Below are 23,116 nucleotides of genomic sequence, written 5' to 3'. Positions count from 1 at the left end.
GTCAGCTGCTCACAGCTGCCGGCCTGGGCAACCCTTTCTTACTGCGGGAACCCTGGAGATGCCGGGGTATGGAGACACAAGGCCACACAGAGGTTCCATTTGTGGGTGACTGTAGCTCCCCCAGGCCGTCACACAGGGTCCCTCCCCTGGGGAGCCTCAAAATGGAGCAGGGGCAGCAGAGCCCCCAGGGGCGGCCCCTCACTGGGGATTCCAGGCTGCACTCCCTGCAACCTCCCACATGGGGCCAAGGACATGGCAATCCAGGACCTGCCACTCCTGACATGTGACCCTGGGCCCTCCTTTGTGACTCAGTTTCCCCTCTTGTCAAAGGGACAAAATGTTGCCTATGACTCCCTAATTTCTGTGAAGGGCCTGCCTCCACCCTCCACCCAGTGTCCCCCCTTCCTGCCACATGAACCCACTGCCTCATGTGTGTGCTCCATGTGAACTTCTGCAAAGCCGGGTCTTTGCCCATGGGCCCCTCTGCCCTGAATGTCCTCCAGTTCAGGCCCCAGACCCCAGACCCACGGGGCTGTGGGGCTCGAGGACACGTGTGGATGTGGGGGTGAGGGGTGCTGTCCAGGCACGCCTAACATGCCTGCTCCCACCATGACGTGCTCTCCTCCCACGCCCACATCTACTGATGAGAACACTGGTTTTTCTGGGCCACATCTGGGGAGAAAAAGGTCCTGGCACGTATTGAGCGCCTCCTGCATGCAGGCGGAAGCACAGCACAGGGAGCCACCCAGCAAACGTGGGCCTGCGTCCAGCTAGGCCTCTCGCTCCGTAGCTGCAGCCTCTGGAAACAGCTGAGTCTGTCTCTTATCCAGGATGTGGGCCGCCTGGGCTTCCTTGCAAGTTGTTGACGGTCCCCAGAGTGGATGGGACCTGGGCTGATTCTCCTCCAGGTTGGGGGTGGGGCAGTGGTGAAGCCAGGCCCCACTTGTATGTACCCCAGGGGCCACCCCAGTGGTCCCCATGGCCCCGCCTGTTCTGTCTCTGGGCTGAATGGATGTCACAGGACCCGGTAACTCCCGTGACCCCAGTCCTGCCATCACGGTGTTGTGGAGAGCAAGGACACCTTGCCAGTGGCTCAGGGCCTGGGTGAGTAGCAGGGGTTACATTTACTGAGCACCAATCTGTGCCCACCTGGCACCCCAGGCAGCCTCTGGGGTCCCAGGGAGCAGCTGTATGAAGGGGAGCCCCCTCGCCCTGCAGAATGCCTCTGACATGCGTGTCCCCAGGGGCAGGACCAGCCCCACTTGCCCACGGCTGTAACAAGCTGGACAACATACCCTCTGTGGAACCCTTCCCTGCCCCGCTCAAAGACCCCATATATACCCCAGCCCCCCAGGAGGTGGATCCCAGATTACAGTCCCAGGCCACATCTTCTTGCTGTGTGACTTCAGGGCAGTCCAATAGTCTCTCTGAACCTCAGTTTTCTTATCTGTAAAATGAAGCCACTGGGCGCTCCAGGCCGCCCCATCCCAGATGTGTGGCCCTCTGCCTCCCTCTGGTGGTGAAGAGGCCACACGGCGTGGGTCAGGTGGGGCAGGTCCTGGATAGTGGCGGGTCTCAGCTAGAGGGTCAGGCAGGCCCTGTAGGCCATCATCCTGACAGCAAGTCTCACCCCGGGGCCTCTGCTCAGAACCGCCCACGGCATCCTGTGCCCAAGAAACGAGCTCCAGCGGCTCTACCAGCTGGGTCCCTCTGTGGCCCAGGTCCTGCTGAGGGCCCAGGGCAGCCAGTACCCATGACCCACCCTCAGGTCTCTCCAGTGGGGTCTCGCTGTGAACACGGGGCAAGCAGGCAGTCCCTTCACCATCACTGTTAGTGCAGACAAACCCATGTGACCCTATCCATCCCCATTGCCCACATGCAGCCAGTCCACTGGCCACCAAAGGCTCAGAGAGGGCAGAGCCCTAGCCCAAGGCCACCCAGCTGAGCAGTAGAGCTGTGACCGAATCCACCTCTGCACCAGGCAGCTGCCCTCCCTGTCCCATGTCACACCCCAACGTCAAGTCCCAAGAATCCCTAGCTGAGACCCTCCAACAGTCATGGGCTCCCACAGTGGCTGGATACCATGCAGGAAGACAGCTACAAGCCCTCCCTTCACACAGGTGGGGAGACTGAGGCCCAAGGGGAAGCCACTCCCCCAGGGAACTGAGAGTGGGGCAGTGCTGAGCGAGGAATCAGGTTGAGCTACAAGGGACTCTGCCACCCTCAGTCCTTCTCTGCCCAACTGTGTCCTCTCTGCCAGGAGTCGGGAAGGCGAGCCCTTCTCCTCTGCTGGACACCAGGAGCTTGGCCATCAGGGCTCAGCACTCAGATTCCTCCATCCCAGGACCAAAGTCACAGACGTCCTGCTATGGACATGCCCATGTGGGGCTGGCACCTGAGTGCAGCTTGCATAGGCCCCACCCACCCTCGGCTCCTGTGAGGCTCACATCTAGCCCATCCCTGTGGCCAGGCCAGGAAGCAGCTAAAATTCCCATGTCGTAGGGCCCAGAAGAGGCCAGCACCTGCCCAAGGCCACAGGCAGGTCCAGGCTGCTGCAGACCTGGCACTTGGCCCAAACCGCCCAGGAGCACATGGGTAACACAAGATGGAGCCCAGGCCACAAGGTCAGTTTCTTTATTGAGGCTGCTTGGACCCCACGGAGACCTGTGCAGGTCATGCTGCCCTGGTTCCCACCCCTGGTGCCCAGCATGCCTGGCGAGGGTCTTGCAGCCCGGCCAGGCAGCTCACTCGGGGGTCCTGCTTCTGCTCTTCGGGGACCAGATCTTGGACAAGCGGAACTTGGGCTTTTTCCTCTGGAGGTCTGCAGGCAGAGACACTGAGGACGCTGGCCCAGCTCCCGGCCACTGCCCGTGCTCTTCCCTCCGACCTACCACAGCCCCTCCGGGCCCCCAGGCCCCAGCAGAAGCCCAGACCCTCTGTCCTCCCCAGGGGAACCAGCCAGACGCCTGTCTTTAGAGTGTCCACCTGGTCTGGGCTCCCCTGCAGGGCAAGGCCCTGCCAAGTGTGCCCCTCACCCTGACTAGGAGATGACCAGTTGCTTCTCAGGCCCCTCCAGTGAAGGAATGCCCTCCCTTAGGGTGAGCCTGCCTGCCTTCCCCCCAAAGGAGTCAGAAGCACCCGATCCCAGGAGCCCAGCCGTCCCCCGACCACCTGCCCTGTCCCCCACTTACCCAGATTCTGGATCATGTTCTGCAGCGTCTCATCCTCTTCCTGTTCTCTGGAACAGGAACCAGGGCCGTGAGTGAGGGGCATGGGTCCCTTTCAGTCAGCCTCACACCTGAGCCCTCAGTCCATCTGACACCATGGGCACCTGCCCTCTCACCTGACAACAAGCCACACCTTGGCGCCACCCTCTCGCTCCCTGGGCCCAGACCCTCATTGTTGATATGGGGACAGAAGGGCCCTGGAACAACGTGTGACAGTGACATGGGGGTGGAAGGTCTCTGGGACATCCTGGGCCAAGGGTCCTTCAAGCTCATAGTGGCATGTGACCTTGGCCACTAGCCCTGTGTGGCCTGGACAGGTCCCTTGTCTAGACATGGGGACAGGAAAGCTCTGTGGGGTAGTCACAAAGCTGGTGGCCCAGTGCAGCACCAGGAGACACACGTGGTTACGTGTATTTAAAATGTAAATAAAATGTAAAATTCTGTCCCTGTGTCTGTTGCACAGGCCACACTGGAAGTACTCGATAACCGTGTGTGCCCCGTGGCTGCCATCGTAAACAGCACGATTACAGAACATTCTGTCACTGCGGGAAGTTCCATCGGTCTGAGCTGACCCTGAGGATCAGGCACATGGGGTGCAAAGGGCTTTGTGCCAGGGAACCTCTAAGACAGGCTGCCTGGGTGGAGCCTGCCCTCAGGGCCCAGCTGTGAAATGCACAGATCAGATCAGGCCAGGAAGGTTCTGGGCGTGAGGTGGGCGGGGCCTGGGCCCCCCTCCCCTGGGCCCCGCCCACCTGAGCCGGTCCTCGTCCAGGGAGTCGATGATGTCGCTGCGGTAGTTGACTGTGCTCACATACTGGTTCAGCAGGTCCTGCTCCCGCTGCCAGTCCTGGGGTGACTTCAGACCCTCTGCAGGGACAGCCTGCCATCAGCTGGAGCCCTGCGGTCACACCCGCTCAGGCCACAGCGTTACCACTCCCCAAGTGTCAGGCTTGTCCCTGGAGGAGGGGGTAGGGTCTTCGGGGTACCCAGGGCAGAGTGTGTGGCCTGCGCTGGGCTCTTGGCAAAGCAGACTGAATGAATGAATGAATGAATGACCATATCAGAGACGGAGTGTTGCTGGCCCCTCTCTGGGTCACCTCACACATCTGCCCATTGTAGAGATGTGGGAACTGAGGCTCAGGGCAGAGGGGGGACTGCCAGGATCAGGATCCCTGGCGCCAACACAACACACTTATCAGCACCTTGCAGGCGTTAACTCTTAATCCCCACAACAGCTGGAGAACCTGGGAGCTAGTGACGTCCCCACTCTGTGGGGATGAAACCCAGGCACAGAGAGGGTGAGTGACTTGGCCAAGGATGCACAGCCAGGAAGTGGAACAGCTGGGACTTGACTTGACTGGGGCTCCAGAGACGTGTGCCCTAAATAGGACCTATCAGCCTCTCCAATGGGTGACCAACCCAGGCATCCAGCAGGACGGTGCCCTGGAAAGCCTGCACCTCCTGGTCTGAAGCTCCCTCCCCGGGCTGGCCTGGGCTCCCTGGCAGGAGGGCGGGACGCACCGGGCTTGGCCATCAGCTGGCGCAGCTCCCCCTCGAGGTCCAGTTGCTTCTCCTCCAGTTGCTGGTCCTTGGCCCTGCCAAGGTGACGCAGACGTGAGGCTGGCCCACTGCCCGTGCACAGCCCGCACAGGGACGGGTGGCCACCAGGAGGGCCTGTGGGCTGGGCCTCTCACTTGTACATCAGCTCCGACTCCAGCCGCAGCAGAAGCTGCTTCTCATGGATGAGCCGGAACCAGTCCACCATGAGCGCGTCTTCTGAGTCGTCTGCGGAGAGAAGCCAGGCTGGGGAGACTCGCACGGGGTCCCCAGGGTCAGACTGGCCACTGCCAGAGCTGGGCAGGGGGTTGGTCCGCCCCTGGCTGCTTGGGGGCCTGTGGTGGGGAGGGCGTAGCTTACCCCCCTCAGCCGCCCGCAGGCGTTTCTCCAGCTCCACGCCCCTGAGCTCCAGTGCGTCCAGCTGCCTCTGGATGCTTTCCACCTGGCTCTGGATCTCTTCCTCGGGCATGTAGTCGGGGTGTAGCTGGGGACGAAGGGGTGGTTAAGGGGCAATCAGGGTGCCAGACCACACTCCCAGGGAGGCTGAGCTCCTCGCCCACCCCTACCCCTGGCCTACTTACCCTGACAGGGGAAGTCACCGCCTTGCCAGGTGGATCAGGGACACCAACCGGGAGCAAGGGCCTCCCTGGGGAAGGGGCAGGACAAGCGTCCTGAACCAGGGTCACCAGGCCCAAGACAACCCAGACATGGCCTGGAAGGGGTCTGACCTCCAATAGCTGGGTCCCCACCCAGGCCCCCCATGTCCCCTGCACCACCACCCCACTTCCCTACCCCCACACAGTTCCCTGGGCAGCCCCCCACTGGGGCCCAAAGGGCATAGCTCACAGCAGGTCCAGGCACCGTCTCCATAAGTCCCCACACCCACCCTGGCCTCTGACCCCGTCCAGGTCAGCAGCACCAGATACCCCACCAGCACCCCAGCCGCCAGGCCCACCAGCTGCCAAGAGCAAACCCTCCATGTTATCAGATCTCAGTGCCCCAGGCGCCAGGAGGCACCGGGCTCTGTCCAATCCTCCCTTCTGCTCGTGGGGAAGGGCCAGGGGCTGGGTCCTCCAAGCCTCCTGCCCCACCTCAAACCTGCACAGCTCAGCCGCCTCCAGGCGTGCATGCCTGGGGACGCCCCACTCCCGTGTGCCTTCCCGTCACTCTAGGCCTGATGAGCTCCTGTTCGTCCCCCAAGTCCCCACCAGGCACCTCCTCCTCAGGAGCCCCCTTTATCTTCACCCCAGCAGGAACGGGGCGGCGTCTCTGGGCTGACCTGGTTTGCCCTGAGACGAGGGCTTCTCCTCCTCCTTCCAGCTCCGGACCGATCCTCCCTGCCCCGCAGACTCGGGCTGAAGCCAGTCACCAGAAACGTCCAGGCTGGCAGGGACGGCCACCCTCCTGCGGCATGGGGGCGGGGCGGGGGAGGGGGAGGCAGCTGCCACAGGCAGGAGGCAGAGCCACATGTCAGGCCAGCAGGTGAGGTGCCTTCCCCTCACTGTTCCCCTGAGCCAGACACCCACAGGGCACCACGGGCCTCCCCAGCCAACACGTCACCCACAGCCCTGTGCCCACATGCTGCCCGACTGCCACATCTACACAGTGAGGGCAGAATCCTCCGCCCTGTGGGCTGGTGACCCACTGAAGGTCACACAGGAAGTAGGTGGGAGCTAGACGTGGATACAGGGGCCACTGAGTGCCGGGGACAGACACCCCCACCACGTGTGCTCAGCACAGGCTCACTCGTGCACACCATGTGCACCCCCACTGCCGGCCCAGGACTCGCAGTTCCTCCCACGGACCCGGGCTCCGGTCCTGCCCCTCCCCTCAGTAGGGTGGTCCCTCAGGGCCCAGGCCCTTCACAGCTGCCCCCAGAGGAGACGAACCCGTGTTTCCTGGCTTGCGGGGCAGGCGAGCATCAGGCCCTGGGTTCCCACCCAACATTACCTGAGAGACTGGGCCCGGGGTTGGCTGGGCCAGGTGTCCTGTCCTGCTGCACAGGACTCAGGGTGACGCGGACACCCCTCTCGGAGCTCCCAGGGACCTTCAGGGGCGCATGCCCCGCCCTCAGCTCTCCAGAGCCCTGCGGTTCCTTCAGCTCCAGGTCTCTGGACAGAAGGCAGGTCAGCTGAGGGAGGGTCAGGCAGCCCCGCAGCCACACACGAGCCTGAGCTCAGCACACAGGCCAGGGAAAGGGAGGACCACGTGCTGTACCCTGGGGCTCACGCGCCTGCCCACCTGTGGCCCTCCTAGAGCAACAGGTGTGTTTACGCAGTACCCCCTCAGCAGGTGTGAGCACGTGCTCACGGCCAGTGAACACACGGCAGACACTCCACTCAGGCCAGGACCCCAGTGTGCACACGCAGCCTGCTGCCCACCCGTGCATGGCATGTCCCTGTGCACAGCCGGCCACTCTGCACAGCTGGCCCTGGAGCCCCGTGCCCAGTGCCCAGGGTGGACCGCCCAGCTGTGGCATGTCCCAGGGAGGCTGCAGTGGCGCTCTCTGCCTCCCCGTCCTAACAAGCTGTCTGTGGGCAGCCGCCCTGCCACTACCGCCAAGCTGACGAGTGGGTCAGGCCCACTGAATGCGGGCCTGTCCCTTAGCCACCAAGTCTGGTTCACACAAGTGAGGATCCTGGGGCTGATGAACCCTCCCGTCGCCCACATTCCTGACTTTCCAGTTGCACAACAGGAATGTGGCCCTGTGCTACTCAGGCCTGTGTAAACTGTGACCTGTCAATCATGCGGCTATGAGCCATCCCCTGTGACTCAGGCTGGTGTGAGCAGACCCTGTCACTCAGGCCCATATGAACTGGCACCCATCACTCAGGCTGGTGTGAGCAGACCCCTAGCTCTCAAGCCAGTGTGAACCGTCCCATTACCGAGGTGGGTGTGATCGTGCCATCATTCAGGCGGTGTGAACTGGCTTCTCCTGCTTCAGCTACAATGCACAGGTGACGTGCACACCCCTGCTTGCGGTGTGTCAGTCAGTTGGTGTGTGTGTGTGTGTGTGTGTGTGTGCCGCCTTTCATCCACAAGCATTTGTTAAACACCTACTGTGTGCTGGGCCCTGTGCAGCCCTAGGGCATGGGCTCCTGCTCAGGCGCCCTGAGCACAAACCAATAGAAACAAGTTCAGGTCCAGCAGTGTGAGTACCCACACCTGTCAGCAGGGTTTTTCTTCTCCACGGGCTTCAGGAGGCCCCTCCATCCTGCTGGCCCAGCCTCCTGGCCTTCCTGGGGGCTGGCACTAGCGCCTGGGTAGAGCATAGGGAGAAGGGTCATATTGGGGGGGAACCTGCTAGGAAAGTCTGGACCTCACCTATCCCGTCTTCCTACAGCTGTCTCTCCCTCAGGTGCCCCACAGCCAGCCAGGGTCGCAGGAAGGAGCACTGGCGGGAGTTAGGCATAGAACTTCCAGCCTGGCCACCTGTGCTGTGTGTGCCTGGGGGAATCACACCGTCTCTGGACCTCAACTTCCCCTGCTGCCAAACAGGCGAGCGTGTGTCCAGGTGAGCCCATGGACATGGACTGTCCGTGCCTCTGTGGTCACCTCTTACACCCGTGTCCCTCACTCATCCACATAAGGGGAGTACCTACCCTTTCCCAGTGGGGTCTCCAGCTTCTGCCTGGAGCCAGCACCTGCCCTGCCGGCCCCTGGGGATACCACTGAGCTCTTCACGCCCGCCTGGGATGATGTGGAGGCCGTCGAGGTGGTGCCCATACTCAAGGGGGCCTGTGGCTCAGTCCTTGCAGCAGGCCTAAGAGCCAAGGGAGACAGCTTGGCAGATGGACTTGCTTGTAGCCCTTCTGTTCTGGGATGGCAGTTCGGACCAGGGGTGGTGGCTGAGGAGGGCCTGTGGCTGTGAGGGCAAGCATCAGACACAGGTGGATCCAGGAGCCCCTCCCCCGAGGGCCCCCAGGCAGAAGCCCCTTTGCTGGCTGGTTCCCAATGCCCACCATCCTGTGGGAGGCCAGACAGCCCCTCTGAGGGACTAGGGACAGGCAACGGGCACACACCTCTGGCACTAGCCTGTGTCGGCATATGACTTTACGCTGCTGTTTAACTCTGCTGTCAGCGGGATTAAAATGGTCCCAAAACACATCATGCATCTGTTGTGTGGGTAAGGGCTGCACCCCCGTCCCTCCCTCCTTCACCCACTTGCCTAGAGCCATGGTCTGGCCTGGGTCTGCCTAGCTCACTGTCCTGGCCCTGTGGCCACCCTGGGAACCCCTGGGCACCTCTGCTGACCCAATGGGGGTTGGGCAGCTCTGAGCTGGGAATACCATCCCCCAGATAGAGGCAGAATGAGACAGTGGGTACAGCATTTTCAGTGAGCCTGGTGTGGAATTTCCTTACTCACTAGGTGACTTTAGTGAGGTGAATGGGGTCCCCTAAATTCGCGTCCACCTGGCAGCTCAGAGTATGACCTTATTTGGAAATGGGCTCTTTGTAGGTTTAATCAAGTTAGGATGAGGTCGTCCTGGATTAGGATGGGCCTAAATCCAATGACAAGTGTCCTTATAAGAGACAGAAAAACAGACATACAGACATACCGAGGGGAGACAGCCATGTGACAAGAGGCAGAGATAGGGATGCGGCCACGAGCCCAGGGATTCCCGGGGCCCCCAGAAGCTGGAAGAGGCAGGGAGGACCCTCCCCTGGAGCCTTAGGAAAAAGTGTGGCCCTGCCGACACCTTGACCTCAGACTTGCGGACCCAGAACCGAGAAGGAGTAAGTGTCTGTTAGTTTAGCCCCCAGTCAGTCAGTGGTACGTTGTCCTGGAAGCCCGAGAACACTACCCTGGGGACCCTCCGTCCCATCACAGCATCTGCTCCATGTCCAGTGTGCAGAAGGCTCTGGGACATGGGCAGGGCGGCTCAGAGCCCCGCTCGGGAAAGACGAACTGACACTTGGACCACCCCAGCCTCTGCTTCCTCATCTGTTAAACAGGTGTCCTCAGTAGGACTGAGTGTGTGTCTTGTGGGGGCTCCAGGTGGCAGTGTCACTGTACCTGGTCCCCCACCCAGAGCGTGGAGACAGTGGTTTTACACTGATAACCATGTCCCCCTCCTGTTGACCCAGGTACTCCAGCTCCCGTCTCATTTGCCCCATCTTCCAAATGAGAAATCTGAGGCTGGGGCATGAAGCCCCAGTGTCACACAGCAGACGGGCAGAGCTCGGGACCCTCCCAGCCACCCCTAACCCCTCAGGCCTCCTGAGGCCCCAGTGGCTGCTGGGCAGGTAGGGGCTGCCCACCTCCCTGGTCCCTCTTTCCCCACCCACCTGCCAGGTGCCTGAACGCAAGTCTCCACAGGCCCTGGAAGAGCCTTCCGGAGGCAGCTCCGTGCTTGCTCTCTGCTGCTGACCCATGAAGACTCCTCTGCTGCAGCTGGGGCCCTGCTGGTTGTGCCAGTGGTGGGGGCAGCTGCGGGCATCTGGAAGAACTTCTCACGGGTCTGCTGTGTCCTGGAGGCTGATGGGGTCCAGGCCGGGGTGTCTGCTGGGCCTGAAGACGCTGGACTCAAACTGGGCTTGGTCTGCAGGGCTGACAGTTGGGTTGCCCGGCTTTGTGGTGTGGCCGGGCGAGGGTCCGGGGCACTCGGGGTCACAGCAGGACGGGGGCTGACTGCTGCCGCGTCTTGTGCCAGCCGTGACCACCCTGTTGGGGAATTATTGGTCACATGCATACTGGCTCTGCCACCAAGGGGACCCACCATGAGCCTGTGCGCAGCTGGGCTCCTCAGGGGGACATGGGAGAGGGTGGTGGCCGGAGTGTCAGCTGCAGCAGGGACAAAGCCTTTGGCAGTTGAGTTGCCCACCACGGGCTCCCAGGCAGCGGGCCTGCGCTCTGGCCCAGCATCTCTCTGCCCACACGCCTCCTGGGCTTTCTGTGGGGCACTGAGAGGCTTCGAGTCCGTGGGGTCGGCTGCTGGCTGTGTGGGGACGAGGCCTGGCAACCTGGGGCTTGCAGAGGCAGGTGTGGAGTGGTGGCTGGAACTGACAAAGATGCCGGGCTTGGCTGTGGCCTCGTAGGTGCCTGAATGCAGCGTGTTGGAGTACTGCTTACACCTGTGGGGGCAGAGGAAGCCAGGGCAGCTGTGGGCATGGGTTCATTCCCTCGCTCACGCTTTCCTGGGAGCACACACCTAGGCTCCTGTGTCCACTCCTGTGGTCGTTCATTCACTCAACAGACACCTCTTCTCAAGGCTGCTAACCATTTTGAGTCACAGACTCCACCCAGAACCTTACTAGGGGTGCAGACACCCCAGAAAGTGCTTGCACCTGTCAGCTCACATGCACGCACACACGCACACGCACGTATACAGGCCCTACCTGAAGCAGCTCCGATGGTAGAGCTTCCCATCAACCAGGTGTCGCTGCACCAGGTGCACGTGCTGGCCGCAGACCCCACAGGTGCTGCTGAGGGAGACGGGGGAGCAGTCCACCGAGTCCTGGCCCTTGGGAGGGGTGCCAGCTGACGTTTCTGAGCTCTTACCACGGGCCCTGCCCACCCTCCTGAAGCTGCCCCATGAGCCTTGAGAGGACCCTATGTGTTCTACAGATGGGAGGCCACAGCGGGGCAGCCAGCGATCATGCCCAGGCCACTGGACACCAAGTTCAGGGTCCCCAGCCTGGCCCAAGGGGATGGGGCTGGGGGCCTGACTGTGGGGTGGAGGGAGGAGGTCCAGACCCCACCCCAAGGTACAGAAATTCAATCCAATTCCCAACGTCCTTTAGCCTGGTATGACAGCCTGGGGACAGCAGGGGGCGCCCAAGCACAAGTTATCACCCTCATCAGTCTCCACCTCTGAAAAGTGGGGACACCCAAGCTCACTGTGCAGGGCGGGCCTAGCAGTAGACACACCCAGACTTCTCTCCTGGCCTCACCCAACACGGAACAGCTAGAAGTGAGAAACCCACTTGGAGCCCAGAAAGATCTGGGTTCAAGGTTCGAGCTTAGCTCGGCCTGTGACCTCTGAGCCTCAGTTTACCCGTCTGCACAGTGGGGATCAGATCCTGACCACACAGGACTGAAGGAGCTCGGGAGCCTGTATGGTGTGCTCCTGAGGGGACTCCACCCCCCCCACCCCCCCACCCCGCCCCCGCACTGTGGTGGGTCTACACTCAGTCCCTCCAGCCTGCTCAGTGATAGCCAGTGGAAAACCCAAGAACCACAGGGAGGGTGGGGCTGGGAGCTTACAGCCGTCCGCAGGGGGCCCTCTGTGCCCCTGTCCTTCTGCCTGACAATGGGGTTTGTGCTGACTGGAGACAGCGGGGGTCCGCGGGCTGGGGCGGGCGAGGGCCTGGCCGGCTGGAGTGGGGCCTTCTTCCTGGACAGCTCCTCTTCAGAGTCGGACGGGGGCCTCTTAATGCCAGCCATGCCCCCAACTGGCACAAGATACACAGGGTCAGGGGGCCCGGCCCGGCCATACACCCTGGGCCACCCCTGCCTGGGTCTCCTGGAGGTGCATGTGTCCAGCAGGGGCCTAGAGTCGCGGGAGGGGGTGGGGGCAGCTCATGCCGGTTGGGGGGCCAGTGGGGAGGGGCAGCCCCAGCCAGATTCCCTGCTCGAGCCTGGCCTCACCCACTGCCTCCTCTCCCTCTCTCCCTCCCTCTGAGACCCAGATCTGGGGTCAGAGAAAAGGGACTTTTCTATTTCTCCACAAAGTGGGAATATAAAGGCAGGGCTGGCCCTGAGCCCAGAGCGATTCCGGGGATTTCTAAGGCCTGGATGAGGAATGTGGGGGGAGGGAGGGAAGTACAAAGCAGCTGGAATAGCCGCCCTTCCCCTGCCCACAGAGCCTGGAGCCAGGGCCAGCAGGGTTTCCACAGGGCCAAATGTCAGGACCAGATTGGGGGGGTGGGGTGCATCTAGAGAGAGTCTGGGAGCCCGTATGGGGTCTACCAAGCTACTGGAGGCAGGACTGCTGGGCACAGAGCCCCAGGGGTGCAGGCAAGGCAACCGAGGCCCAGAGGGGAAGGAGAGGTGGGAGCTGCGTGCCTCTGATCAGTGGACAGGCGGGAGTGGAGTGGGGACGGCTGAGGCCGCTCCCAGCAGGGTGCGTGGCAGGACCAGTGACCAGTGCCTTGCTCAGCACTCCTAGCAGGGCCAGGGGCTCGGGCCCCCTGGGAGGAAGCCCCAGCACTGGGAGCTGCACACGCCTGCATGCCAGGAAGTGCTGGGTGCCACCTACTGGGGGGACAGGTGGCACCTGCCCACAGCTGTGTGGGAGTCCCAACTCACTGGGGGAGCGTCCGTGGAAGTAGTTGTAGTACTGTGACACATAGGTCAGCACGCTCAGCCGGTCTGGCACCTTCAGAGCCACCATGTCCTCTGCGTCCAGCAAGGCAGGGATACCCAGCTGCTCCTCCGCTACTTGGAAGGCCTGGGGGAGGGGGCGGTCAGCAGGGAGCAGGCCAGGAGACCTCTCCTACCCCTGGCCAGGCCACCAGCTCCCCTCCGGAGGAGGAGGATGAAGGGAGGCAAGGGCCAGAGGCAGGAACACTTCTTGAAGCCCAGAAAGGTCTGGGTTCAGGGTTCGAGCTCGGCTCGGCCTGCGTGACCTCTGGGCCTCAGTGCACCCGTCTGCACAGTGGGGATCAGATCGCGACCACACAGGACTGAAGGAGCTCGGAAGCCAGTCCTGTGGGCCTCACTCATGTCCTCCCTGGCAGGAGCGCGGTGCACACCTGACAGGCCAGGGGCTCTGCCTTCTGTGCCCGTTGGAAACAGCTTATTTTGCAGCAAGGACACTGAAGCTGGTTGGCATGGGAAGGGTCTTGCAGCTGGTATGGCAAGGCCGCCTGACAACATGGTCAGAGCAGTGTGTTCAGGGCCCTGGTGGCCACGGCTGAGTGGGTGGGGCCGGGGCGGTGGTCCCTGGAATAGCCAGCCGCTGGCCGTCCCAGGACCCACCCAGCACCACCTCTGGACACTGCTTTGCCTTAGGCGGGAAGGATGGTCCAATCACTCCCCACCCCTTCCCTCACCCGCTCGCCCGCATGAGGAACAGGGGACCAGGTGGGCCTGGCTGCAGATCAGAGGCTACTTCAGGAGCTGAGGTCACAGACAGCAAGCCCTGCCTCCACAACTCCCATGGCGTGGGGCAGGACCAGAACTCACCAGTTTGTTGTTTTCATAAATGTTTTCCTTCCTGAGAGCACTGAAGTTTCTGGAAGATAAAACACAAGTGTCCAAAGGAGGGAGGACCAGAAAGGCCTCAGAAGTCGTCCTACCTAAATTGGGAAACTGACGTGGGGGTGATAGGAGCCGTGAGAAACAAGGAGGTCACAGCGGCCTTGAGGAGCCCAGGGCCAGCACCAGGGGCTCTAGCCCTGCTCTGGGCTCAGCAATGCTCCAGTGTCCCCAGTGACCTGGGCACTGATGGCCTCACAGCCGCAGCCCAGTCCTGACCACTGTTCCTGTGCCAGCCACGGCACAGCTCACAGGGCTGCCTCCCAACCCCTGCGAAGCTCGTAGGCCAGTGAGAACACGGGACGGACGTGGCGGGATCCAGGGTGGGGAGAGCGACGTGCAGTGACGGATGGAGCTCAGCCATCTCCCTCCCACCATTCACTTCATTTCCCCGGTACCTCCCACGACACCTGCTCACTCAGTGCTCACACCCGTACACACTGCCAACGTCCACCTCTCACAGATAAGGAAACTGAGGCACAGAGCGGCTCTGGGACGTGCCTGAGGTCACAAGCGGGAAGACCAAAGCCAGGCCAGGGCCCTAGCGTCCAGGCGTTTGAAGTTTAACCATTTGGGGAGTGGCATTAAGCGCTCACCAGGTACCCAACCTCCTCCTGAGGGGGCAAACCCTCACCCACGTGGCTGAGACTATTAGAGCCCCTGCCCAACCCCACACTTGACCACAGGGGTGTGGGGCACCCCAGGGGCAGGAGTCCCAGGCCCGACCCGGACAGCAGGACTTCCTGGAGAGGCCAAGAGCACAATCGTTCTGAAAGGAGCCCTGGGCAGCTCCAGGCTGCCCGCAACCCTGTGCACATGGCCTCGCACACACGGGAGGATGCTCTCAGCAGAATGCACAGCTGGACCCCAGCAGGCACGCAGCCCCCCCGGACGCTCAGCCTGACTCGGGCTGATGGTTCCGGGAAGGCTGGTTAAACAGTGTCTGTGGGGCCTGAATGGCAGCCTTGCCGTTTCAGTGTGACCTAGATTGTTCTGGAAGCCTCACAGCACAGACAGCTCAGGCTGAAAGCTGCGTCTCCACTCCTCCAGGCCATGCTGTCTGACCCTGGGCGAGCCCTCTCTTCTCTGGGGCCCCAGTGTCCCATGCAAGAGGACAGGGCATCTTCTGGTGATGAATTGAAGGGCCCTGGCTGAAGGCCAGGGAGTCTCAAACGGAGGGGGTGATGCTGTGGCTACCTGGCCTGGGACCCCATCGCAACCCTGGGCAGCTTGTTACAGATGAGGAAACTGAGGCCAGGGCAGTGGCGGGCCCATAGCCACACAGTGGGGAGTGGGAGAGGCCAGGGCTGTGGTTTGCCCACCTGCCTCCTAGAGGCCCCGCCGTCCATCAGCCTGCCTGGCTCTTCCGGAAACCACCCCATTTCCGCTTGGACCACCTCCCAGGTAACGTGTTCCAGATGCTACGACCACCCCACGAGCACAGAGGGTGCTTTTGTGCATAGGACAAGATGGTGGACAGATCTGTCTCTGGGTGAACAAATGACCGGAAGTAGTGGGCAGGGTGGGCGATGCATCGGTCAGCACAGCCTGCACCCCCACTGTGCATTTAGTGTGTCCCACCAGTGTCCACAGGCTCGTGGAGCGCGGGTCTCCATCCAACACCCTGGGGGCTCTCAGCCACGCTGGCCCTCGTCCCTGGTGTCGGGCTCGGAAGCCCCCTCCCCCATCCCTTTGAAAGCTCAATCTCTTCTCCAGACCTGCCCTGGGTCACTGACCAACGCCGTGTCCTCAGCAAGATGCCCGGTGGTGGGAGGGCAAGATAGCAAGTTCTGTTTTGTCTCCAAACAAACGAGAGGCGGCGGCCCTCTGCATGGGCCTCAGTATGTCCCTTGGGGTGGCCAGTTGTCCCGTGCGGCCCTCTCTTCCTCCACACCCAGAGTGAGCCTCAGGGCTCCCGGTAGATCAGGTACCCACATGGCCAGCCAGCCCTGCTGGGCAGGGTCAGAGGTAAGCAAGTCGGGGCCACAGAATTGCTCTTCCATTCAAGTTCAAGGATCGCAGCCCCTCAGGACCAAGTCCACGCTGGACTGGACCACCCTGGCCAGCCCTCCAGGACCAGGCTCCTCCAAGTATCCCCAAGTGGACACTTTCCTGCCTTTGGATGGTTGAGTCCCAAGCACACATCCCTTGATGCCAGGGGGGAGTCTGAGACCAGTGCTGGTGGAAATCACTGGAGTGAAAGAGACACGGAGACCCTGCCCGGCCCTCAGGAAGTCCATCCTGACACGCTTTCTGCCAGCCTGGTGGGATGGGCTGGATTGTGCCCCCAAAAAAGATATATGTTGGAGTACTCTCCCCCGAAACCTTGGAATGAAACCTTATTTGGAAATAGCATCTTTACAGAGAGAATCAACTACAAATGAGGTCACTGGGGTGGGCCGTAATCCAAAATGACTGTCCTTATGAAAAGGAAGTCTGAACAGAGGGATGCAGAGGGCAGACAACGTGAGGACACGGGGAAGATAGCTGTCCACACACCCATGACAGAGGCCTCAGGAGGGACTGGCTGCCGACACCCGACCTCGGGCTTTTGCATGCTCTGCTGTGCTCAACCGCCCCATTTGCAGTGCTTTGCTCAGCAGATGAACACCCAGCTTTGGCGGGACCTCGGGGAGGCACTGGCTTGCATTTAACGCCCTGTTGGACCACAGTGCATCACTGTCACCCTCGCTCGGCTGTGAGCAGCTGGTCCTCGGGGAGGCAGCCCGAGCCTCAGAACTTGCCGCCAGGAGGGCTGGGGCCTGGGCACCCTCCGAGTTAGGTCGTTTTTTCAGTCAAATTCCCAAAATTTATAATCAGGTGTGTTCTAGTATGCCAAGGTAACTGCCAGGGGCCAGGCACACAGCTGGCGCTCCATAAATGCTTGTGGAGTGAGCAGACTCTCGTGGCACTCGTTTATCATTTCAGCACTGGAATGAATAGCCTCGGGTCTATACGTCGTCATCCTTGCGTGATTGCATGCCAGAACTGTCTGCTGAGTGCTACCATGCGCCCAGCCCGGCCCGCTCTGCCTCATGAGGCCACAATTTGACCTCAGACTGTCAAGCACCTGGGGGCTCTAGGGAACGTGTGCCCCCTTTCAAATTCCCAGAGAGCTGACCTTATGCTGCTTATTTCCTGGAACAAAATGCAGCCCGGGATAGGGGGTGGTCCTGGTGCGGCGGGCGAGCGGGGCAGACAGAGGGAAAGTGCCTGGGCCTTCCCCAGGCACCTCCAACACATCTGGAGTTAATCCTGCGGGAAGGGAAGCAGAGAGGGTGTGGGGACAGACAGAGGGACAGACAGAGAAAGAGCTGGAGACAGACAGACACAAACAGACAAAGATGGAGAGGGACAGACACCAGAAGGGAGACGCCACAAGGCAGAGGCGGAGAGATGGGGTTCAGGAAAGAGACCCAAGGCAGACATGCTAGGAGAGGGTGACAGCACTGGGTGAGGAAGGGGGCCTGAGAGGGCCGGGTCCCAGGGCCCCCACCTTCTGGCACCTGGTGGGCAAATGAGGCCCCTTGCCAGCTGCCTGACTGCAGGTCTCCCCCGAAGCCAGAGCTCACCCTGACCCCCACCTCAGCCCAGAGCAGGGCCCAGCCAGGAGGGGTCAGCCCTGGGCCTTCTGCAGTGGTCTGGGGTGGGGTCCCCAGGGCCCTGGACTGCCCCCAAGGAGGGGCTGGCAACCACTCCCGCATCCGTCCTGGAGATTCCGGCTGGAAGGCAGCAGCAGGGACTGGGCAGCAAGCCTGAGGCTGGGGCATAGCAGGCCTCTGTCCCACGCATCTTCCTGCTGACCTTATGAAGGAGGGGGTCAGCCTGGCCCAGGAAGGGAAGCAGTACTGCCTCAGAGCTTTGGGGTGGGGCCTCTGGGAGTGAGTCTCCCTGACCCCCAACAGCAGGCGCGTCTACAAGACAGTCAGGGGGCCGCCCCCTGCTTCTGGCCAGCCCTGACACCCTCCAGAGAAAGATCAGGTCAGTCCCTCCACGGGGCTGGGGCTCGGGCTCGGGCTGCAGAGGCCAGCAGGCTTCCAGCCCCGTTCCTGACACCCCAGCCAGGCCGTCCACAACTGCCACACATGGCCTGGCCTCCATGGCGCCTCCTTCCTTGACCAGCTCTGGAACCCTGTGACTGCTGCTGGGAAGTGCTCCCTGTACAGCCACTAGCTGGGCACCGGCCCCTCCTCCTGCTCCTGGAAACCACGGAAGGCTGCTGCAGTCCAGACAGTTTGTTTGTTCTGGGTGGTTCCTGTGCTCACCTGGCCTCATGGGGAAACAGACTCTGAGGGCAGAGCCGCCGGGCAGCCAGCACTGTGGCAGGCACCCTAACACACACATGCAGAAACCCCACAGCTGTGGGGTGGGCACGGGCCGGCTGCTTCCCAGCTGGACAGCGCTGGGGGAGCCTGTCTCCCAACAACAGAGATTCACGCACACCTCCCAGGGTCCCTGTGGGGCCACCAAAGCAGGTCACACTGCCTCTTGGAGCAGGGCCACACGTGAACTCCTGGGCAGAGGCAGAAGTAGGAGTCAGCGTCAGGCAGCCCAAGGCCCCACCAGGCTGGCTCAGTGCCCAGCGGCTCCTTCACAGCGGCTCTCCCTCTGAGGAGGAAACGGGCTCCCATGCAGCAGGAAGGACTGAGATGAGACAAAGGGAAGGACTTCCTGGTGGCAAAGCTAGGCGATACGGAGACAGGATCTCCACCTTCCTGCCACCAGAGGGTCTTCACAGGATGGGCAGTGTGGGGGTGGGTCTCACCCCAAGAGGATGGCCACCCTGCGTTGTCCTTCACCACTGGGGGCGGGGCGGGCAGCTCAGGGCTTCCTGGTGAGACAGCCCCCTCCCGGCCACCAACTTGCCCAAAGGCACTGCAGGGACCAGAGTGGGGACAGGTGTTTAAGACACAGACACAGGCACATCAAAGGGCTGGGGCACAGGGACATGCGTGTGCCCACACTCCAGTGCGAACACACCCATAGCACATGCGTGTACTCCTTCAGCCAGATCTATGGAGCCCCCACTGCACCTCACCACATCTCGAGGCCCGCGTTAGTGTCCTGGGCTGGTCGTAACAAATGACCACAAACTGGGCAGCTTAAAACAAGATATTTATTCTCCACAGTTCTGGAGTCAGACGTCTGACCGTGTCGCGGGGCCCCTCCCCTCTGGAGCTCTGGACGGATTCTGTTCCTTATCCCTCCCAGCTTCAGGTGGCTTCAGTCCTGCCTTAGCTTTGTGGCCACATCACTCCAATCTCTGCCTCTGTGGTCACATGGCCACCTCCGCGTCCCTTCTGCACTCGCACCAGCAGAGCCTTACTTTACAACTCCCACCGAACTCCTGCCGTACCTACTGAGCCCTTATCTGTAGACCTCCAAATACACGCTGATGGCTACTGACCACCTGTCATGTGCCAAACACACCAGGTACTGGGGGACACAGCCGTGAACACAACAGACACCTCTACACTTCTGGAGCTGAAAGTCCAGTGGGGAGATAAACAACAGTCAAATCAGCAGCAAGATAATGCAATGCCCACATGTAACGGGGAGGGTGGACGGCCTCCTCTTCTTCCTAGTCCTGGCCCTCACCACTCTCTGGAGTTGCCTTTAACTTTTAGGCATTTATCTGTTCACTGTCTGTCTCTGTGACTCAAATGTCACTTACTAAGGCAGGGGCCAAGGCCATGTTGTAAAGTATTCAGTACTGAGTACAAAGCCGGCACTCAATAATGGTTAAATGAACGGTTCTATGATGCCTGCTTGTGCCAGCTCGTGTACCCACCCACATGTGCATGCCTGTGCTCACCCATGGGCAGTGCATGCTGGGACAGGCACACACACACACACACACACACACACACACACACACAGCCTCCAACCCACCACAACTGGGAGCAGATGGAAGCTCCCGGGGCTCGGAAAGGCCCCAAATCTCCAGTTACATCTGTGCCATCATCCCGAGGCTGCTGAGCCGGCAGACCACCATCTTTCCCTCCAATCACAGACTTCTCACGCTGGCCTCGTCCAGGCTGCCTCAGCTCAGTCCCCCACCAGCCTTATGCAGGACTCTGCAAGCACCGGCAGGGCTCAGCCTGCCCACCTCTGTTCCTGGTCCCTCTCCCAGTTTTCACATCCTCAGCCCAACCTGTCAGAGCTCAGCTTTGGGTGTTCAATGTGGAAGCACATTCTGCCCCATCTTCTGCCTCTAGTGGTGACCAAACACCTCTCCAGGCAGGAAGCAGAGGTTGCTGCCCAACTGCAACATGGGGCCTCCCCACGAGGCTCCACAAATGCATTTCACAACCTCAGGCGGGAAGAGGAATTACATGCAGGCAGGCCTCTCTCAAAACTAGCTTCCTCGTAGTGAGGTGCTCGGGGACAATCCCTGGGGTGGAAAGGATATCTGGGCACCGGGGAGGAGCCCCAACTGCCAGCCCTGACTCTGCCTTACATCCTCTGCGACCTGAACAAGGGTGTCTCCTCTCTGGGCCTTAGTTTCCCCACCTATGGAGCAAGAGGCCTGAGGGCAGCATCTAGAAAGTGTGGCCTCTGGCCTCTCCCAGCCCCAAGACCTCCCTGCAGACACACTCCACCCACCCCTGGCTCCAGCCTGGACTTCTCTGGAGAATGAATGCCTTCCTTCAAGCCTGCTTTTTCCAGAAGGCGCCTGAACTTCAGGTGGCCTTCCCACTCCGCCCTTCCAGAGCCTCTGTCCAGCCAGCCCAGGCACACCCCTTGCAGCTTTGACCCTCCAGAGTTCACAGGAGGTGAGACGGGTGGGGACCAGGGACTCCCCACACAGAGCTGTCTCAGCAAGTCGGGTCCCAGTCCCAGCCAAAGAGCATTTGCTGAGTGAATAATGGCGGAAGTGGGTCTAGGGTGGGGATGAGATCCCAAAACAAGGTGGGACCCCGCCTCTACCTCATCGCTTATCACCCTTCACCCTAAGGTATGGAGGCCTGACAGGACCTGGGGGTCGCAGGCTTCCTGCTCAGTGTCCCTGAGCTGCATCCTTCAAGGTGCCTGGACAGGCTGGAGGAGGGGCAGTACCACACAGGAAACCCTGAGTGACCCCACCCCCTGAGCTGCTGGGCAGGTCCCAGGACAGTAAGGCTGTCTGGACCCCGCCGGACAACTCTGCCGTCCCCTTCCTAGGGAGGTGAGCGGGAGGGGAGGCTGTGACCAGAGCCCAGGACGCCGGACTGAGTCACCGCCTGACTAAGCCAGCGGGGGCGGCTGGACGTCGTGGCTCCGACCCAGCTCCACTTGGTGGATGGGCAAACTGAGGCCATCAGGGGCAGCCTCCAGGGCCATAGCGGGTTGCGCTCCCCTTCCCGGCCGTGGTCCTATAGTTCCTGTCTGTTTCCCCATGGGAGTCGGGGCACTCACATGAGGTCGGGCCGGTGGCGGTGCAGGATGGCGCAGAAGGCCAGGCCGTCGCGGAACGACGTGGTCATGTTGGTAATGCTCACGTCCCGGTAGCCCTCGCACTGCTGCTGGCACCACTGCTGCAGCGCCTTGATGGCGGCCATGCGGACAGCTGGCCGCCCGGGCGGCAGAGACCGAATGGTGCCTCTCGGGAACCGCGGGCCGGCCACCCCAGAGGACCAGGAGCCCGATCCCGGAGCTGGAAGGACGAGGAGTCGCGGCCGTGCTGCGGGCGGGAACGCCGCTGGAGGGTGTGCAGCTGGAGTCCACCCGCACAGCCCCGCCCCCAACAAGCCCCGCCCCCGCCCCACCGGGCCCAGGCACAGGCTCCGACCTCGACCAGGCCCCGCCCCTGCCGTGCCACGGCCCCGCCCCTCCAGAGCAAGGTCTCGCCAAAGCCCCGCCCATCCACCGGGGCCCCCACACGCCGCTTCCCTCCCCTCACAGTTGCCAGCCCGGGGAAGGGGAGGCGCCCGCGCTGGGGTCCTGGCCGCCAGTGCTCCTGGGAGGCTTTCAAATTGTTTCTTTCCAAGCACCCCCCTACACACACGCACACCACCAACCCTCATTAAGAAATGGAAGACATGGCCACCTTTCTGAAGGGGAAACTGACGCTTGCCTCTGGTCACATGCCTGGGAAATGATGGAGCTGGCCTCTCTGCCTGCCTGTGGTCTCCCGGGAGACCCCCGACCCCACCCCACTGAGCCCCTCTCAAAGGTCTTTCCCATCGGGGTTCTCATGCCGGTGGGGGTGCCAGGCAAGGCGGGCCTTACTCCTCATTTACAGAAGAGGCAACTGAGGCTGGGACAGGGGCACGGTGCCCAGGGTGGGCCAGCTAGGAGGATGCACACCAAAGAGTCTCCCTCCTGGGACCTGTCCACTCAGGCTGCTTCTGCAGCACAAAATCCTTGGGGGGCACGACGATCTGTTGTGTTTCCCAGTGTCCCACTTTGAGCTTCTGTGACACAAGTAACTAAAGAAAAACACCTCTTGGGGGCCCTCAATTATCAGAATGAGTCCCCTACACATTCTCCTCGTGGAGCCCTGTCTGTGGCCATGTGATGGACAGCCCTAAATGCCGTGAATGTGAGAGCCCAGCCACCTGGCCACCCAGCCCCAGGGCTTGTTCAGTCAAGGCCCGCAGGGAGGAACATGTTTCCCTGACAGTGGCCTGTGGCAAGGAGACAGGATGGTTTCTGTGCCCACTTGAAGAAGCAGACACTGAGGTCGTGCAGCCCAGAGCCAGCATGTGGCACTCTGGCGCTTTCCTGCAGCGGGACCCCGAGGTGTGGACACCCCCTGCCCCACCGTGTGAGTGAGGCCTGTGCACAGATGGCACGCTCCCTGTTGCACAGGGCCTGCAAGCAGGTGGTCAACAGGGAGCCCCTGTGTCCTGGGATTGCAGCTGGCCATGGCGGCTGCCCTGACTTGCTGGATGTTCTAGCAAGAGGCCAAAGAGTGATGTGCCAGTTGGGCCATGCTGGTGGCTGGTCCCTGAACAGGAACCAACCAGGAACCAACTGGGTTTTCTTGACCCCCAGGGAAGCAGTTAGGAGAACTGGAAAAGCCAGTGAGGAAGGGAAAGGCCAAGAAAGGGTGCGGAGCACAGGGCTTGGGACCCACCTCCCTTAGAAGGAAGAGTGCGGAGGCAGCCCGAGCTCTGATTTTTAGAAGTTTAAGTTGTATTCTTGC

At 61.5% G+C, this 23,116-nt stretch overlaps 1 protein-coding gene across 3 annotated transcripts; it reads right to left on the bottom strand.

Annotated features, from left to right (window-relative positions):
- Window positions 1-2,618: 2,618 nt before the first annotated feature.
- Window positions 2,619-21,697, bottom strand: MICALL2 (MICAL like 2). 3 transcript variants are annotated; one of them, XM_019747513.3, is made up of 17 exons: window positions 21,385-21,697; window positions 13,915-13,963; window positions 13,036-13,177; window positions 11,992-12,179; window positions 11,124-11,248; window positions 10,074-10,859; window positions 8,387-8,649; window positions 7,950-8,043; window positions 6,735-6,895; window positions 6,064-6,225; window positions 5,366-5,430; window positions 5,145-5,268; window positions 4,922-5,012; window positions 4,749-4,822; window positions 3,980-4,094; window positions 3,192-3,238; window positions 2,619-2,821 (listed from the first exon to the last, which is right to left on the bottom strand). In XM_019747513.3, exons 1-17 carry the CDS (start codon window positions 21,525-21,527, stop codon window positions 2,745-2,747), a joined length of 2,706 nt encoding a protein of 901 aa, XP_019603072.3. In that variant the 5' UTR covers window positions 21,528-21,697; the 3' UTR covers window positions 2,619-2,744. The 3 variants fall into 3 exon arrangements, with proteins under 3 accessions (XP_019603072.3, XP_019603073.3, XP_088654941.1); XM_019747514.3 differs by having other exon boundaries at window positions 8,387-8,547; XM_088798815.1 differs by lacking the exon at window positions 21,385-21,697 and having other exon boundaries at window positions 11,124-11,207.
- Window positions 21,698-23,116: the final 1,419 nt, after the last annotated feature.

Source organism: Rhinolophus sinicus, chromosome 5 (assembly GCF_057876585.1).
Source record: "Rhinolophus sinicus isolate RSI-liver-muscle chromosome 5, RSI-T2T, whole genome shotgun sequence".
In the NCBI taxonomy this organism is placed as follows: Eukaryota; Metazoa; Chordata; class Mammalia; order Chiroptera; family Rhinolophidae; genus Rhinolophus; species Rhinolophus sinicus.
Note: the sequence above shows the minus strand (reverse complement) of the source record. Positions and strands in the feature narration are given on the sequence as shown.

Excerpts from the sequence above, each read along its gene's own strand:
- MICALL2 (XM_019747513.3), bottom strand. The coding sequence starts at position 21,527 with ATGGCCGCCATCAAGGCGCTGCAGCAGTGGTGCCAGCAGCAGTGCGAG. Across the intron at positions 10,860-11,123 it reads TACCATCGGAGCTGCTTCAG|GTGTAAGCAGTACTCCAACA; the intron begins GTAGGGCCTGTA and ends CTGCCCCCACAG. Across the intron at positions 5,013-5,144 it reads CCTGCGGGCGGCTGAGGGGG|ACGACTCAGAAGACGCGCTC; the intron begins GTAAGCTACGCC and ends TTCTCTCCGCAG.